This window comes from Rhynchophorus ferrugineus, unplaced genomic scaffold (genome assembly GCF_030347505.1).
Source record: "Rhynchophorus ferrugineus isolate W39M unplaced genomic scaffold, kcgeb_rfMv2 rfM1, whole genome shotgun sequence".
Classification (NCBI taxonomy): Eukaryota; Metazoa; Arthropoda; class Insecta; order Coleoptera; family Curculionidae; genus Rhynchophorus; species Rhynchophorus ferrugineus.
In genome coordinates, this window is record NW_027472580.1 from 20,987,609 (window position 1) to 21,007,282 (window position 19,674).

Below are 19,674 nucleotides of genomic sequence, written 5' to 3' on the forward strand. Positions count from 1 at the left end.
AATATTTTATTATTTACATTGATTAGGTATTTAGATGTATGATATTATTTTTTCATAACCCAGAAAATACTATTTGGTAAATAATATTAATATGTTGGCAAGATGTCGCTACTCAAATAAAAATATTTTAAATGTCATATAAAACATTTCAGGTTATGTTTATATTTTCTGTTTTGACAAGAAAAATAATTTAATAGGTTAACATAATTTTTTATTAATTTTAGTGATACGTCGAAGGATTTTATATAAAATGATTAAAATATTTGGGACGCTACATTTGAAATAAATTTAGCTATGGAAAATTTATTTGAAGAAATAGGAATTCCACCTAAGTACCTGAAAAAATCTTCTAGTGACGATAGATTCATTGGATTAGTTCATAAACAATGGCTTAAGTAATTGTTTAATCAAATCAAATTTTTTATAATACTGTTACTGCTATTATTTGTAGATCACTTTTTAAATACTCTAAACTAGTAGATTTTATAGAAAAACCAAAGTTAGAATCATGGCATTCTTCCGATGATGTAAATTCTTCATGGATAAAAATTTTTATCTCTGTTTTTAAAAAGAAAGATGCAAAAGTTATTCCACTGCCTCGAATTAGGCCTACATTATCAAATGAGGAAAATTCACTACTTTTTGTTCAGCTCATGCAATATATTTCTCAGAGTAATTATAAAAATCTCTGGAAAGATGCTTATAAAAAATACAATATAAATTTAGACATTAACAAAGATACTCAGGTATATCCCTATAATATTTAAATTATATATATATATATATATATATATATATATATATATATATATATATATATATATATATATATATTATTTTTTATTTGTAGGTTACTCTTGTTGACTATAATGATGTCCTAAGGGAAATAATTTTAAGAATTTATGGCTGTTGTATAATCAATACTCTTGATGCATCATTAACCATAGAAGATTCTAAAGTATTTGATGTACATTTAAATATTTTACCAGCCTTTGGCGCAGTGGAAACACTAAATGCAATATTTTTATTACACATTCCATATATAGAACATAATTTGTTAGACTGTGTAACTTTTAGCCCTGCCATTTTAGGTAATTTACAATTAAATAACTGATTTTATCTAATTGTATATTTTAGATAAATGCTATTCAAAACCTTTATTTATAATATACCAACTCATAAATCTATTGAAATCTCTTCATGATAGAAGTTTAACATTGGGTGATATTTCATTGAATGATATTTATTTAACTGAAGATTTGTGGATTTGTGTATTTCCACAAGTTCACTCAAATATTTATACACAAGATGTATCTGATTCAGAAGGGAAATTGCCTGTTTTTAGAGACTGCCGGTAATTGTATGATTAGATATGTATCTTTACAATTTTTAATTTTCATATTATAGTAAATTTGGTCACAAATTTGATAACACCATAATGAAGTGTGAATTTTGTCATATAAAAACATATGATAGAGTTCAAATAAAAAATGAGACCTTAGAAGAAATTTGCCAATTATGGATCGAGGGAAAAATATCAAATTTTACATATATCTCGGCATTAAATAAATTTTCTGGTAGATTTAGGTTTTTTTCGTTCGAAGATAGTATCTAAAATTTGATTAATTTTAGGTCGAAAACTCGGAGATCCGAACTGTCATTACGTTTTTCCATGGGTTACAGATTTTGCTTCGCCATGCGGAAAAAATTGGCGGGATTTAAAAAAATCCAAATATAGATTAAACAAAGGAGATAGACAGTTGGATTTAACTTATGACCATTCTCATACACAGGTAGTAAGTGGGGCATGAAAGGGATTAACAAATTTTAGTTTTATTATATTCATACAAGTTGTATTATTATGGTTCAAAATTCACTGAACATTAAACTTTTACGTTATTTTTTAAACTACATAAAAAGCCAATCATAATGGCTTTGGCAGATAAAAGGTACCGAAACGTATTTTTTTTTAAGTAAAAGTGCACTGCTACTTTGGTTTTATATTACTTAGATTTTATATTAACACGAGCAATATGATAAAAATTATATTGGTACATAAATGTATTTAATGGGCATTGTTCTCGGACTATAGATTAGTCATGTCTGATTAGTCTTCTTGGATTAGAAATCGCGAAAAATAAATACTCGTAATTTTTCACTACTCTTTTATCTTTTGTTACTTTTCTGATTTTTGAATCCGCAATTGTATCATGAAGAGTCTAGTAAAGACCAGTGGTCTTTACTAGACCAGACAGGGCAATCTGTCACTAACTGACTTTGCGCAAGTCACTTAAATATATGGTTTACCTTGTCGATAGAAAAGCTTTTAATATAGTAGCTCTTGTAATTTTTTTAAAATCGCTTGTGTCAATCAACTTAGTTGTTGACAACAGAGAGTTGAATTAATGACTTATTTGTGTATTAATGATGAGTAATTCCTTTCGAATTCCACCAAACATTTAGCATCACCTTTCTTTGCACTAATGTGGGTTTTGCAATTATTTGTGAAGCTTCTCCGTGTTTCCGTCGTGATCTTTTTCACACATTGTTGTAATATACAATTTGTTTTTCATCATCCGTAATCATTTGTTTCAAAAATGACTTGGCCTTCTTTCGCTTCAACGATTTACAATTAAAAATTCACCCCATTAAATTGTTTCTGTTAATACATGTGGAATCCAAGTGTAGAGATTATTTTGCTTCCAGTCGATGTTGCGCAGGGAATGTCGCTCTATTTCGATATATTTAAAAATTTCATCAACTTTACTAACGACTGATCTGCGAGGGTGGGATTTATTTCCGTACTCATTACAATAAATATTACCCAATATCCATTTTCAAATGTAAAAATACAAAGTGTAACTCATTCGCGACCGACTCACGCTATCGCTATTATTTATCTGGGCTACATGAACATGCTCTGTGATCAAACTTTTCTGTGACTTTCGCCCAGTTAATAAGAAAATCACTTTTTAACAACTCAATTTTCAAAGCGCGATAACTTTTGACTGAGTAAATGAGTATACCTTTATATCTAAAATTTTCCGTGGAGTAACAGGTGAATTGAAAAGTCCCCGGCCTACCATAGCGAAACACATTTTAAAAATTCAGAAATTCGGATTTATTACGCTTGGTCTTCTTCAAACACTGCTCCGAATCATCATGCATGGACCCAAGTTTTTGCTTCAACTATATTTTTTCAAAAAGCAATATTTTATCAACACGCGAAATTCCTTTTAATTCATTTTTTTTTGTTGTTTCTTCACAGTTGCTTCACTGAAAATGCTATAAATTCACAAACTAATGATCCGACAGCTGTCAAATTTATACACGCATCTTTTGAGGGTTAGGGCAAACTAAAGAACATATGGATTTAATTCTGGTAGCGCCATCTATGTGTCAGGCCGGGGATTTTTCAATTGACCTGTTATTACCTTTCAAACAGGCTGTTAAAAAAAATTAATTTTGGCCAACCTAATATTAGTATTCACGTCTACACCTTTGTCTGGCAGAAGATTAAAGTCGCGTGAAATCTTCGAAACTATCTGATTATTTGGAAAACAGCTTTAAGTAATTACTGAAGTAGCATAAATAAAACCTAGGTTTTATGCAATGGCTCAAGTGAATTACAAGTTAATATATTTTAAAGAGATCTAGCACTATATACAGTGTCCGATAATTATATATTATTCTATTAGGTCCCTCATCATGTATCAGATGTTTTGTCCAGTATAACATACTACGTGTATATGGCTCGACGTACTCCTAAATCTGTTCTGTGCAAAAATGTTCGTACTATATGGGTACCAGCGGAATATCCCAGTTCAATTCAAAGAATGCAAGAGTGGACACCCGACGAATGCATCCCGGAATTCTTTTCGGATCCGTCAGTTTTTAGAAGCATTCACGACGATTTAGATGATTTGGAAGTCCCTTTATGGGCTTCAGGACCAGAAGATTTTATTGAAAAACACAGAGAAGCATTAGAAAGCACACAAGTATCTGAAAAACTTCATCACTGGATTGACTTAACATTCGGTTATAAGTAAGTTAAATAAAAATAATCTTTAAAATTAGCAACATTAATTTTTTATTAATAGATTATCAGGAAATGCTGCTGTTAAAGCAAAAAATGTTTGTCTCCATTTGGCCGATGATCATGCTTATTTAACAAAATCAGGTGAGGAGTATAAGAAACAATGATTGCTTTAGACATTTAATTTTTATTTTGTAGGCATTGTACAATTATTTACTCAAATGCATCCTCCAAAAGCAGTACATTCACCTTATTGGACTAAATGTCCCCCTAGATATTATAGTAATAGTCATATTAGACAGAACCAAAGATCCAGGGACAGAACTACATTAGCAAAAAGCTCTGTTGAGACCAGTAAAAGTGATGAAGTAATAATACCTACATTGCATGATTCGTGAATGTATTTTTCTGTATCTGTTGTTTTATTTTAGGAATATGATAGTAATGTATCTGGAAATTCAACATGGTCTCCAATAGGCCTATCAAAGATTATTTCTAGGAGTAGATCATCTCTGCATGAAGAACAATGTATGTGTTAATAATTATACTATATACATTTTTTTCATAGAATTTATGTAGTTTCCAGTTCAAAACAAAACAGAAGTCCTAGTGCAACTCGTAGTGCTAGCTTGGGGCCTAAGAATCCCAGTTTTACTTCACATATGGCTAATAAGTCGAAAGCGTCAAGCAATACAGGTATTCAATCTAGCATTATCGTTATTCTGAATAATTTTGATTCCTCAATTGTGTTGTAGGTGTTATTTATCTTCCTAAAGATTACAAGCCAGAGCAAGCATTGGAACTATTGGAAAAACAACATGCTTTTATGTCAAAAATATTTCATAAAGACAGTGCTAAGAAGTACAAAATTTGTCAAGAAGAACTTCAGACAATTGAAGATAAAGCTTCTGAAGAATGTCTCGTTCAGAATGCTTTTACTAATTTTATCTACACGGAAAAGTTCGAGGAAAAATTTAAGGTAACCAATTAATATCCAGGTTTTCAGTAGTTTACTTTATTGTTAAGTACCAGGTGAAGCCTAAGGCTACGAAGTCGTATACATTTCCAATGGATAATTATAATTTAGATCGTCGAGCCCCATTTAAGAAAACGGAGCATCAGATTATTTGTAATTATTCAAACATTGTAACAGCTCGTAGGATAAGGGAGTTACAAATACTGGGTAAGTAAATAATATTTCTTTATCTTTTTGTTTAATATGGTGTCTCATGGAAAGTTTATATTTAATGGATTGATTTTAAAAAATAAGCAATCTATGGAAAGCATATCTATTAATAAATCAGTGTTTAAAAATTATTTCTTGAATATAAATGCCCTTGCGTTGAGAGCGCCCATTTCTAAGGTCTCGCACCAACATCGCGGTCCTTATGGTCACTGCAGGCGAATGAAAGGTTTCTGTTTTCCGGGTCTTTTGCACGATATATGATAATGAAGTTCTGGAACCAGAAACACAGTTGTTGATAATACACTCAGCGAAGTTTTGATTGTAGTTTGCAATATATTCGGCTTTTAACATATTATGTCCACTGAAATCAGTAGTCCGGTAATAAATGTTGCTCTAGCAAAAAAGTCATTTTGTCAGTGCACTGTGTGGTGCTAAGTCTAGTTATTGAATAACTGAAGAGAAACAAACGAACGAGCGCCGTTAAACCAGTTTCGTTATTAAATTTTATTAAGTGAAATTAGAAATCTGAAAGAAAGATCAGCTAGGCGAATTATGAACGGATTAGGTTAAGGAATTCGGGTCGTTAAATGGAGTTTGTTTGAATAAAAAAATATCTTTATTTGAATGTCATTTTTAGCAGATTCTATGAAAATCCCATAGAAGTATAGGCAGATTATAAAGTACCGTTCCTGAAGTTATACGATATACCATACAAATATTTAATCCCGGTGGATAGCGCTGTTTCATTTAAGGGAAACTTTTTTCTGTACAGCTGTTAACTATTCAGAGAAACAGACTGAATATCAAAAGAGTAAATAAAATTTTGTTTTCCCAAGGATTATATAAGAAATATTGAGAGTTCTATAAACAAAGTCGATTCGTTTCCTCAAGCGTGATTATTTTTCATTAGTTAGTAATATTAAACTATATCCCTCCTTTGGTCTCTTACAGGCCAGTTAGATATACATTATATAGGATAAAGGATTATTGATATAATGTGTTGGAAACAAAGAGAGAAAAACTAGTTTTTTATACAAATTTCAGACACTAGTAATACGAGGGTCACTATTTATATTTCGGGAATAGGAAAAAAAAACAAATAGTTAAGCTGCGAATATATTTTTATTGTTTTTCAATGTACTCGCCACGATGAGTGGTACACTTTTGCATACGCTTATACCAATTTTCAAAACATTTATTTCATTCCGAATGAGGTATCTTCAAAACATGATTTTTGAACGCTTCAATAGCTTCTTCGGACGATGAAAATCGTTGACCACGCAGTTTATTCATCACGGATGGGAACAAAAGAAGTCATTGGGTCCCAAATCGGGGCTGCACGGCAGATGGCCCATCAATTCGATGTTTTGTGTGCTCAAATAGTCTCTTGTTTGAGCCGATGTGTGAGTTCGCATTGTCATTGATGAAGAACGATCCGGCGTCTCTTACTTATTTCACCGAAGGCTTCTAGCCAACAAATAGTTGTGTACCAATCAGAATTTACTATTCTACGATCCTCTAGAGGCACTGTTGCAATATGACCAGTTTGCCCGAAGAAACAGGCCACCATTTTATTTCAAGTGTTATACCCATACAGTCTATTGCTCCTTACTTTCGCGCTCGAAATCGCTCGATGGAGCTTCATTGCTAAAAGTCAAATTAAGTTGATTGGTGCTCTCTTGTTGTGATAATCCACGTCGAAAATCGTAAAAAATCATCGCACGAAAATGTTCACGATTCAGTTCCATTTTTTGCCGAGACGAAACTTTCAACTAAATATAAAATAAACAAATAGCGCCCGTGCGACAAAATGTTCTGAGTACGTATATCTTCAAAAATGTCAAACTACGATGGAACTGCCAGATGGACTCACATGACAACAGTATTGCCAATTCCCGAAATATAAATAGTGACCCTTGTAAAGGTGCTGTTGCTTATATTGCTTAGGATTTGTTTCACGCATTAGGGTTCACCAATAATCGCTGATCATGCTTTTGGCTCAAAATTCTTGGTATCGCCTTTCGATTTTCGCTATATCTTGGTGTAACTGCTGTCCAAATTTTGTGGGAAAAAATTAAGATGTGTGGTAATTTTCAAATCTTGTAACGCGGTGATTTGTGGTTACCGAAAAAGTTATTAACAACACTTTAAAACGATGCTTATGCTGCTGCTTCATCAGGCGTTAAATATTTTGACCTGGTCCAACAAATACTTCTTAATAATTTAAATGATTTCCTTCCATAACTAAATCGCTTTCATTGCTAGCCGGTTATAAAGACGAAGTTCTTAAGGCATTTTTTACATTTGTACCCGGACAAATTGATCACTGTCCGTACGTGAATCTGGCTTCAACACTGATTATACGTCAGGATATTTACACTGTGCTATTTTTTGCATTTATACCAACTACATTCATTGAGCAAAAATAGCAATTCTGCACATTATTTTTTCTGTTCTATATATAACGTTGGCACAGAAAATGAAAACTGTACATTTTCACCAACTGACACTTATACAGCTTTGTTCGGCACGCGTTACAAAATAATTTTGGTCCCCATGGCTTGTCAATGTTACGCATCCACAAACGTAACAAAAATACATTTTTACATGTTTCGAACCACAATCACAGCACAAAAACAAGTTCCAAATAATGTTTAATGTAACATCGTCAGCTAACAGCCGTTATAAGATCGCAGTGCTGCCACCATGCGCGAACAAGAAAACTAGAACCAATCTGGATTGAAGATCTGAGCTCAGGGCATCAAATAACGTTAAGAATCGTTCTTAACTGCTCAGGTCCAAAAGTTGTCCCGAATTTGTAAACTTGTGTAAACTTTTTTTATAATATAGATTTTGACTGTTAATTTATATAGAACTCAGAATACTGTTACGTTTCAAAAGCGCTATAACATTGGTTTAATTGAATAAACATTATTAGAGATATGCGACTTTAAATCCGCCTATTAGGAAGAAGCTATTGGGAAAAACATTGAGATATATCATATCAAAGAATATCATTGTTTTCTGCACGTACATCCAAAAGCCAAGCTAGTGATGTAATAAATATAAACCTTCTTTTTAGAGAGCCTTGTGTTTTTAAAAATATATTTTAAGTTTCAGACGATAGTGCGATAATTTACAATTTTATGAACTTTTTTTTTCAGGTTGTTTAATAATCGAATTGTTTATGTCAAAACATATTCGTGCTTTGGGCTCAGCTAATGTAAAAGTGTCTTTCCCGCAACGTTTAAAAGCATGTCTTACAGTATTACGCAGCTTTCCAGGCGACATACCACCATGTATATCCTATATAGTAAATCTGCTACTTCAACCCCAGAATACGGACCTATCTAACTTTTCTTATCCGGTGGTCACAGATTTGGGTATACCATCACCAAGTGCTCATTGGTTGTTGGAGTCACGTTTACATTGCGTGATTCCTTTTCCGCCAGGTTTTTTGACGATATACAATATTTTATCGTCTTTGCGAGAGTTCAAAAATGTATCGGGGGAGCTGACAGTTTTATATCATTTTGATTGTGATGGTACTATGTGTGAACAGTATGAAAATATAGAGAGGTATGTTTTTTTAGAAATTTTAAATATATTTATGTTTCTCTATATATGTTAGGTGGTTGCGTGTGTTTTGATCGGCGTTATCTATCGGAGAAAGTGCGAAATATTAATGTAAACAACTGTCAATCAACTTAACCTAACTGTTAAATTAGATTGATTTGACATTTATCTCAAACAGCAAACAGTAGAGCAAAATAACAATTTTCGCTCTAGTTTTATTGAGTTATTCGAGCGTACACTAAGCATGGATCGCATTTCTCAATGATTGGTTTTGGTTTCATTCACATTTAAATGTGGTGATCTTGATCCTATTCACATAAAACGGTATGGAAGATTAAAGAAGTTCGATGACAATGAATTGCAAGATTTATTGGATGAAAACCCAGTTAAAATTTTGAAGGAACTTTCAGTCGGCCTAGCAGTTGAAGACTCAACTGTTCCCATACCTTTACATACAATGGAAAAGACGGATGGGAAACATCCAAAAGTAGCGGCAATGGCTACCTGCACGAATTGACTGAAAATGTAATTTGAAACCGTTTCAACATTGTGGTTTCATTGCTGCAGGCTTAAAAAGCCATGGGTTAGTCTAGGACAGCCCATTCACATAGATACCGAAGCAAAATATTCATGGCATATGGATATGGATCAACAATGTATAGTGTATTATGAGCTGCTGAAACTGAATGAAATTACGACACATTACATACAATTACATTATATTCTTACCGATATCAATGGAATAAATTGAACGATGTGTTGTTGCAAAAAGGTCAGTAATAGCAAGTATACATGCAAAGTCATGCTTTTGCGTGACAACTCTGGATCACACGTTGTAAGAATACCAATTTTTGTCAATAAATGCCCTTTTAAAGTGAAAGAAAAGATCGGAATACATGCAAGCACCTAATATTTTGATCTAGGAAAAACTATTGTTTGTTTTTACGAGTAAATTCAACAAACTCCAAATTACAATTTTTAACTTAAATAATGTATTTCATTGTTAGATATAAAAACCTGAGAATAGCATAAATGGAATGCGGCAATTTGACTGGATAGTATATCAAAAACACTATAGGGTTGACCGTCTATCGGTTATTTTTAAAGTAAATGTTATTTTGAAATTAACATTATTATGCTTGAAAATCTCTATTGTATAAGCTAATTATTTTACTCTTGAGTAATGTTGTGAAATATTCTTAAAATTTCCAAAGTTTTGAATGGAATGGAATCATATTTATGTGAAATATGAGTATACTGATGCAGTAGAAAATGGAAAGAAAAGAAGCTGGTTTATTTGTTGAATATTTTTAGTTTGATTTTTTTTTGACTCTCGACTTAAAAAAATAAAGAATTTTATGAATTGCATTATTTGGGTATCTCTTAAAAGTTAAAACTAATAAGCTTATAAGTTGGCGTTCATTTGTTTTGCTACGATAAGCATGATCTGCATAATACAAAACCACATACTTTTTAAAAAATATTTTAAAGTCTCCTTCTTAATAACTATTAATTTATCTGGACTAGACCTACTATGGTGGGCTCCGAACCACGGTCCTCAGCATACCGACTGGCGAGTTACCAACTTGCAGATTGATCCAGAAGACACCCGATTTTACCCAGAGTGGTTGCTGGCGTGACTGGAATCATCTATTATCCTGTCGGATTTTGCCCGTTTACCTAAAGAAAATCATAAATGTTAAACAATCACAAACATCAGTTTACGGTAATGCTCAGCTAGTTCAGATTCGAATCCCCGACTATCGTAACAACAGGGAGACCGTCCTGTCGCCTTTACCACTGCGCCAACTCAGCCGGCAAACGACTTTTTCGTGAATAAATCTCTCAGGTCTCGATCTCACCCCTGCCAATTTTATTTTTCATTTATTATTATTTAACATTTCTTTTTTTGGTTTTTTAAATGATTAAAAATATTGTAACAAGTATTGTTTTTAATAAAAATGTAATATCTATTCAACCGGACAATGGTAAAGGTTGTTGTATGTTATATGCTAAAAATACGTATGTCGCGTATATTATATTAGAGTACATGTGTGTTCGTCAAAATAACTGGACAAGAAAAGTACTGTGTGACTATAAAATTTCTCATTTTCCACTACCAACATGGGATTACGAAACTAAACAATTAAAAGCAAAGTTAAAAACATTGAAAATTGAAATATCTAAGTCAAGTATGATAGCATTATATAAGCATTGGAAATATGTTTCAATTATTCATATTTATTAAGACATGCAAGGTAAACCATTTAAAATATACGAATGAGAACAGGTATAAATTATAATCCAAATATTGAATGGTATTATCAGTGCAAAGTGGGTCGTTGTAAAGACTACGTGAATTGCTGAGAACCTTAATTCGATAGAAGAGAACGTTTCTTCGAATTGTTTTTAAAAATTTCCGTATTTAGTTTCAATATATGATCAAAAATAAACCAATAGATAGTCAATCCTTTATTATAAAATTGCACTTTCGATAATTATTATATTGGTTTACTAACTTTCACATGGCATGTAATAATTTTAGAAGAAAACTTTTATTCACTCAGAATATAGCAGAATGTAAGGTAAAGGCATGTGCCAAGCAATTAGAATATTATATCGATGATGTCAACCCTAACACTGATATTGAAATCATTAACATCCTCTTGCCTTATATTAAAGAAATGATAGAAGATCCTCCAACGTCAGTTTTGGCGGTCTGGTATTTATTTGACCCGATTGCTAAGATTCTAGGTAGGCATTTAAATTTTAAAACATACAATAATTTTTTTTTATTTAATGATTACATGTGCAGGTAGAAAAATGTCAGCTAAGACACTCTTAGGATCGATTTTGAAACTCTATGAAAGCGAGTTATCAGAAACATTCATACCATATAATGCAAAAATCGCAAAAATATATCATCATAGTTTTCTGCTTCGTTTGATGGTGCGTTTGGGTTTAAAATGCTTTTTAGAAAATTTTGTTACGCCTCTAGTGGAAGCTGTTGGAGGTAAACTACATATATATCAAAGCGGGGCTATAATAATAAAAGGTTTTATTTATTTACAAGGTTATAAAGATTTTGACAAAGTGGACTTTGCCCTACATACACATTCCGAAAAAGTTACTGTGAAGAAAACTTCACATTTAAAAAATATGGACGAAGAACACACTAATACTTCTGCAAGTGACGAATCCAGTCCTTCTACGGATAAGCCTTCAAAAAGCGACCCCGAAAAAGATTTGAATAAGGATGAAGAGGTTTTCGAGTTGGGTAAGACATAAATCCGTAGTGTTAATTAAATTTATGTTAAAAAGTGTTAGTTAAATTTTGACTTTGTCACTGGCTGTTTATGGTTAGTGGCTAGATTCTTATTTTTTCTTTTCAGATGAAGAAAAAGTCGCAGGGAAAGAGATAAAAGATATCATCGAACATCTTGAACTAAACATAACTTCAGAGTTGCCTTTTAATGTCTCTACAGCGGAAGAGGCTTTAGATGCGATGTTAAACGAAAATATTGAACAGCTTAAAAGTTTAGAAGTACAAATATTAACGTACAAAAATTTGATTCATATCTTATAAGGTTTATTTTTAGGAATTGAATTTAAATTTCAATGATGATGTTGAAGAACATAAACCTGGTGTGATTTCCCCAACTATTCCCATTCCGTCCAGTAATCAAAATAATGTGATAAATATAAGTATGTCTATTTTTCAATATAAATTTCATTTAAGTATGTTAATTTGTTGAAGAAACCTGATTCAGTACTAGTTACACTTGATGTTATTTGAAATTACAATTTTAGGTTGTGATATTGGAAGCAGAAAAAGCGAATCAGATTCCTTATTTGATAAAAAGTTATCATATTCTCAGAGCGATTTATATTTAGATTCGCCAAATTCTTCCAATGATCAAATAAAATTAATCTCAACATCAGCAGGATCGATTTCCAAAGCTCCTGCTAAATCTAGAAAGAACGATTCTAAGATTTCGGACATGAGCTCAGATTCTATAATATGGCTGTCTCATAGGTTAGTAGGATACGCATTTAAATATTGTAAATTCTTATTTCATGTTGTTTCTATGTTATGATTTTAGGTTGGGTCCAGTATTAATGTCGAGATATCTATCTAGAAATCTATTAAAAATGTTGACCCTTTGTTATGTAGGGAAGGAAAATCTGGTGGCTGTGAAATCAAATTCTGAAGAAAGTACCAAAGAAACAATAAAAGATGTTACCGTTACATATTGTAAGGTGATTGGCGATGAGAATGCTTGTAAAGTGTTGGGATGTTTAGCTGAAATTGCGGGTATTAGTAAAAACAGACTCGATTAGTCATTGCATCATTAAAATTTGAAATATTTCAGGATTATATGGAGAAAAATTAATTTTGTTTCAGTATTTACCTCACATGACTGAACTGTTAGCTATGTCTAAGAAGCGTTTAACCCAAACATTGGAAGGAGGACTTATATCCTGTTTAGTTTTGCTAAAACATCTTATTCCGTATCTTAGCGATGCGACACTTATGGATCAATTACAAGAGATTCTGACGGGCATTATCCATCCGGCAGTGCGTCTGTTAGGTTCTACGAAATACGTTTTCCCCAGTGGAGCTTTAGCAAGAAATGTGCTAGCACGAAAATACGTGGACACGTTGTATGTTCTATCGATACGCATAGGTGCTGACATGACAAGAAAATACTTGGCGGTACCGGCATTACAACGATTTTTTTTCATTTTTGATAAGGTATATTCTACCAAAGATGAAAAGGTAAGCCTAATTATATTTTTATACCTAATATTACTTTAATGTTTCTCTAGACTGGATATAAAAGCAATCAAAAGACGAGTGGAGATTCCTCGGCTTCTGGTTCTGTTGATTTTACAACAGGTAGCAAACCAGTTGCAATACCGCATGTTAGATTAAAAGACTCAGAATCGTTTGATAGTTTATCACCAACACATGGGGCTATTTTAGGTAAGCAATTATTGATTCCTAGTTACCATATATAAAAATATGTATAATCTCTTTTATAGGGGAGGAAAATGTACAAGCATTAGCTATGGATGAACTGACTGAAGTTTTTTCTCCAGAGTTGGCCCATACTGCATACTTGGCCTTTTTAAAACATGTCGGAGTTAACTCTTTGGATATTTCTTTGAAAAATCATGATCATATTCGAGAATTATGTAAAAATTACGAACAAGGGCTTAAAACTGAAGGGGAAGGCAACATTAAGTTATCAGATATAAATTGGGGTCAAACTATATCAACCTCAAGTAGTATAGGAAGTAATATCAATGTCATTGGTATGTATACAATATTTTTGTAATATATGATATAGCTAATATGTAGCATTGGGAACCATATATGAAAACAGTCGTAGTCGTAAAACGATTGAACTAGTCAATAGTAGTCGATCGAAAATAAAAATTACTTCTTAAGCCTAATGTCATGTCCAATGCCATTTCCAGTGTTTTTTCCATATGTGTGATAATTCCTTCCCGTTTTAATTTTAATTGAAGAAAGGACGGAACTAATTGCTTGGATCTCTGTGCTGTAGAGATCCATTCATTTTAAATAATTTGAAATTGGCAATTAGCAGTGTGCAATTAATTTTATACTTTAATATTATTTTGAATAAAAAAAGGAATGGGATAATTTGAAAACGGATATTTCGAACGTAACAATGACATGATAATTTATTTAAGGCTAGGACGGCAAAGCCAGAAAGTTGCTAAAAGTAGATTGTTCAAAATATAGTTTACTTGATGTATCTTTGTAAGAAACAAAAGATGTTTTTTATTAAGTTTTATCATTTGTATATATATCAATATTATTGCTAATATTTATTATTTTTGGTAAATTTTTATTTAGTGATTAGACTATTCTATTACTTCTGCTCTATAAGTTTACCATCCACAAAGTGCTTTCTCCTTATACAACTGATATGTCTTTGCCTGTAATTAATTTCCTTCGGCGCTTTCGATCTGTTTCAATTGCTGCAGTTACCTGTGTCAGCTAAGTATCTATTAAACTGATCCAGTTATTACTGTATCCAAATATTATATTGATTGGTGATATAATGCATAGACTGGAAAGCTTCAGTGGCTACCTAAGCTTATACAGGATTTTGCGACCGCATCAATAGTATTTCGACACAATCCTTCAAATCGTTTCTTGAAAATTGGTCTAATACTTTTAACAACACTCTTTTTGTTAGGGGGCGGGGATTCTGAACCTTACGACTTTGTACTACAAACACATTATTAAAATCATATGATAATGGTACTTGATGATACTTTTCTTAATATCAATAATAGAACCACTGCCCTTTATGGTGAAGAACCTAGTATTTGGTTATTACCTATAATATTTTTACAAACATTGATCTTTAGAAATTCTTACTTGTTAACGCGCTTCATGTCATTGGAAGAACTTAAATAAAATATCCTGTTTAATGGAATATAATTTTTACAAATTAATTTTTTGCTTTTTTTATAATCCAATCTGGTGGAACCGTATGTTTTAAAAAATATTATTTTTAGGGAACAGAATAGATATTCAAAGTGAATCGGCAGATGCAGTAAATACCACTGATTTGTTAAGTCTAGTAAGCAATAGGATGGAGAATAATACAAGACACTTGAAAGGGAACTGGTACAGTTACTGGGCCCATGAGATTGGGCGTCATGAGAAAGATAATAGTTTTAATTTCAATCAAATAAAACTTCAAACATTTGTAGGTAAGCTATATAAACCTTGAATAAACACAACGCAGATCCTTTAACATAAAAAATCTGTCATATTTAAATTTAAGATGATTAAAATGAGGATTTCGATGTTTTAGGTCATAGTAATAGTGTAAAATGTTTGTCTGTGTTAGACAATGAGAATAGTTTTATATCTGGTTCGCGTGATAAAACAGTGAAACTATGGTCATTGCGGAGTCAGGGAGATGGTTCATCTACATCAAATTGTCAGTGGACATACACTGCTCACAAAAAGTCTATCCTATCTATCACCTTTGTGGAATGTACAAGATTGGTAATGTTAAATATCTTACTTTAATGATCCTATGCTTAACATTCCTTCGTAGGTGGCATCGTGTGATAGTACAGTCCATTTATGGGATCCCTTTATGGGTACTACAGTAAGCCAATTAGAATCAACCAAATTTTCTCCGGTAAATGTTTTGAAATCGATGCCTTCACCTTCAACATTGGTTTTCTCCGCAACAACTGAGGGCACAATCAAAGTTATTGATACTAGATTAGCTAACTTTGTATATGATTTAAAGGTTCAATTTTTAATTATGCAACATCTTCTTTACCTGTAAGATGTTTTTTCTTAGGTAACAGTCAACCCTTCAGGTCTCATACGATGTTTAGCTATTGGACCATCAGGAAATTGGGTAGCTGCTGGGCAATCCTCCGGGTGCATAACAGTTTTGGATACCAGAACAGGACTAGTTATATCCAATTGGAGGGCACACGAAGGAGAAGTTTTACAGGTAAATAAATAACATTATTTAAATCTAAAACCAGCTTCTGTTAATTCTTTACTCAGATTATTTTCATTTCATTGTATCATTTCATGTGTTTAATGAGTCCATTTTTGGCGGCCAATAAGCCCGACGTAAAATTTTTTGTATTATTTAGATTTTTAATTTTTTTTATATTCTTTATTCAAATGAAGATATTAACTAGCGTTGGGCACTATCGACTGAAAAACGACAACAGTCGAAACAGTCGATAGTCAAAAAACAAGCGACTGAAAATTGTAATTACTATTTTAGTAGTAATTACAGTAAAATAGTAATTACTATTTTCAGTCAAATGCACGGTTCGACGGTTCGACTTGTTCGAGATGTCAGACGAAGATGTACGAACACTTTCCTGTATAAATTGCGAGATCTCTTTAGAGAAAAGGTCGCAGATAATTATTTGGAGCAGTTAATTTTATGTGTTTATATTTTCCAACAATAGAATAAGCGAGACGGAGATTTATATACATATTCCTTCACGTACTAACTTTAAAAAAGAAAAGGAAAAAGGTAATTAATGAATACTATTAACATGCAATTAATAATTTCATTTTATACGAAGTATTTTTATATTTGAGTGTTCTGTGGATCTGTAAAAAGGAATGGAATTTTTCTATTGAATGGAATAATACCTCACAAATGTTTTATCGTATTTTAATATGTTAATTGTTATTTTCAAATAATATAACTATAATAAACATAGAATAGAACTATAAATAGACAATAGAATATAACTTAAACAAAACCTAAAAACTAAAGATGTACAATAACCATAAATACTAATAAAAATTAAACATATACTTGATCATAGAAAAAATACCAATTCATGACATGATTAAAAATAAGCGCACAATAACTACTAGAGCTTTTTGAAATAAAGTAAAGGCTTTATTTATTATTGAACGGAAATATTTTTTAACAAAAATTGAGAGAGTAATCGAAATATTACCTATTATTGCCATAAAAAAAGTCTACATATAAAACACACAAAACTACATAAAACCTAAAAACTAAAGATGAACAATAACCATAAATACTATATAAAAATTAAACATACATAATTAAAAATGATCTGAATGAAATGATATAAATGCTTAATTTATTATTGAACCGAAATATTTTTTAACAAAAATCGAGAGAGTAATCGAATTATTACCATAATACCATTATTGCCATAAAAATAGTTAAAACTATTTTACTATTTATCATTCACAATTTTAATCTTTTTACCCTATTACATTAACAATCTTGAAAAATATTGATCCAAAATGCTGCTATTTTAATATATAATGTATTGTTATTTACAAACTACCAAAAAAATCATAAAACTATATATATTACATATAAATCTATGTAAACATTGGGTACATTTTTGTCAAGGTCGCGACTAGGACGACAGAGCCAGAACGTTAAAAATCACTCGAATGAAACTAGTAGAACCAAACTAAAAGTACACGACTGAAACAGTCGATAGTAAATAGTAACAAAATCCGTCGGACCGAAAATAACGCCTGAAACAGTCACTGGTAAAAAGTAGTAAAATCAGTCGCACCAAAAATATCAACTGCAACAATCGATAGTAAAAAGTAGTCAATTACTAAACAGTCTATAGTCGATTTCATTCGATAGTTCCCAACGCTATTATTAACCATATTTTATTTAGATTCAGTTAATGAACAATTGAATAACAGAAAATTATAGCTTTGGACCGTTAATACGGATGTACTATTTTTCCCATAAAACGAATTTGCAAAAAAAATTGCAGATTTAAAGAAAGTGCTTATAATATAATTAGCAATTCAAATACAATAAAATAATTTTTACACTTGTCTCTTTTACATTTTCTTAGAACCTAATTTCTAACTTATTTATTGTTTGATTTGATATTTTCAATTCGTTAAAATATAAATTTTTGTTTTTAACTAAACTCAGCTAGTAGTTGTATTATGTACTCCTGAAGAATTTGTATTTTAATAATTGAAAATGTTTCCGTAGTTGGTTGCCCCAAATGATGAAACCTTGATATCAAGTAGCTTAGATCAAACTATTAGTGTTTGGAATATTACTGACGGACGTTTCAAATTCCATATGAGGTAAGTACTTAAAACTTCATTATGCATGCTTCAGTTTGGGCTGTTGATTATGCAACGTTAGTCTGTTACAAGATATGCATTACATGTCTGTTACCAGATACATCAGGTCATGTAAATAATTATTATCTGTTTTTATTTTTATCCTCTAAAATGGTCTGATTTTATATTAATATTACTGTGCTAATTTTGTATTGTTATTGGAATGTAATTTAAAAAATAATTTACAAATATTAAACTATACACATACTTTGTAATACTTGTATAACTTTCATATTTTTTCTAAAATGAATTGTAGAACAGAATTGTAGTTTATGTTGTTATTCGCACGCTTTGCATATCATTTACGCACTATCCCCCGTTGCCCTATTTCTAGCACGGTTTGCCTTCATAGGGGAGCGACAGAACCAGCTCATTGCCTTTGTATTTACGAGAGGACTGAATTGATTAGCGGTACAACCGCCAATAGAGTGGGAGTTCACACTGAAATATCATCCGTATCCGCGTACAGCAGCACCAAATTACGAGGAGATACCTTTAAAGGCGTGCTCACGTCCATGGAGCTACTACCTTTGAACAGATTGTTACTACTTGGAGCCGATAATGGTCAGATCAGTTTATTGTGTTAAAATGGTTTATGAAATAACTGTAGGTCATATTATTTACTAGTGCAATTATAAATAATAGTACAATGTTTTATTAAGTCATTTCTACCATATTTATAGTCTACTAATTGATATAATAACAACAACATCCTATACCAATTTTGAAGATTTTTATTGTTTACTCACATTATCCAGAATGAAGCATTGTACGTTATTTTTTATTCAGTTGAAATACCTTTTTACAAATATTGAGTATTATAGTTTATAACAAATTAAATTATAGTTTTTTGTGTATAATCGTGTTCAGTTGAAAAATATTTGTTTTTAATTTTATAAATCTATTCTATTAAGTTACCTATCCTCAGATTAATTAAAGTATGTTTTAGCAAGAACAGTGTTATAATTATTACCCCTAAGACTATATTGTAAAGTCATGATTAATTTAGTCAATCTATGTGAATTATAAATTCACGTACTCAGTGAGACGAGGTTTATAAGCGTGGTACGCTTGATATACCGGTGTTACAGTGGAAGTTACTCGACTATAACTAATTGTAAGGAACTAAACAATTTTCATGATATGTTATATAATATTTTTCTTTTTTTGTTTACAGCAATTAACAGT

At 31.5% G+C, this 19,674-nt stretch overlaps 1 protein-coding gene across 6 annotated transcripts; it reads left to right on the top strand.

Annotated features, from left to right (window-relative positions):
- Positions 1–155: 155 nt before the first annotated feature.
- Wdr81 (WD repeat domain 81) lies at positions 156–19,438 on the top strand. 6 transcript variants are annotated; one of them, XM_076418917.1, is made up of 30 exons: positions 156–395; positions 452–746; positions 851–1,091; positions 1,138–1,354; positions 1,408–1,577; positions 1,633–1,796; positions 3,699–4,045; positions 4,101–4,180; positions 4,235–4,404; positions 4,468–4,564; positions 4,616–4,732; positions 4,792–5,015; positions 5,063–5,219; positions 8,387–8,801; positions 11,344–11,552; positions 11,614–11,811; positions 11,872–12,075; positions 12,191–12,342; positions 12,398–12,503; positions 12,609–12,834; positions 12,902–13,113; positions 13,172–13,578; positions 13,629–13,785; positions 13,845–14,117; positions 15,357–15,554; positions 15,659–15,855; positions 15,908–16,108; positions 16,163–16,321; positions 18,350–18,447; positions 18,821–19,438. In XM_076418917.1, the coding sequence occupies exons 1-30, from the start codon at positions 295–297 to the stop codon at positions 19,071–19,073; spliced, it is 6,045 nt and encodes a 2,014-aa protein (XP_076275032.1). In that variant the 5' UTR covers positions 156–294; the 3' UTR covers positions 19,074–19,438. The 6 variants fall into 6 exon arrangements, with proteins under 6 accessions (XP_076275032.1, XP_076275044.1, XP_076275041.1 ...); XM_076418929.1 differs by having other exon boundaries at positions 18,839–19,438; XM_076418926.1 differs by having other exon boundaries at positions 5,069–5,219.
- The last annotated feature ends 236 nt before the right edge of the window (positions 19,439–19,674 follow it).

What these genes read in the sequence shown, in the direction of transcription:
- Wdr81 (XM_076418917.1), top strand. Translation starts at nt 295, where the DNA reads ATGGAAAATTTATTTGAAGAAATAGGAATTCCACCTAAGTACCTGAAA. An exon ending in AGACCAGTAAAAGTGATGAA is followed by an intron (nt 4,405 to 4,467) that starts GTAATAATACCT and finishes GTTTTATTTTAG; the next exon opens with GAATATGATAGTAATGTATC. An exon ending in AAATAATGTGATAAATATAA is followed by an intron (nt 12,504 to 12,608) that starts GTATGTCTATTT and finishes TTACAATTTTAG; the next exon opens with GTTGTGATATTGGAAGCAGA.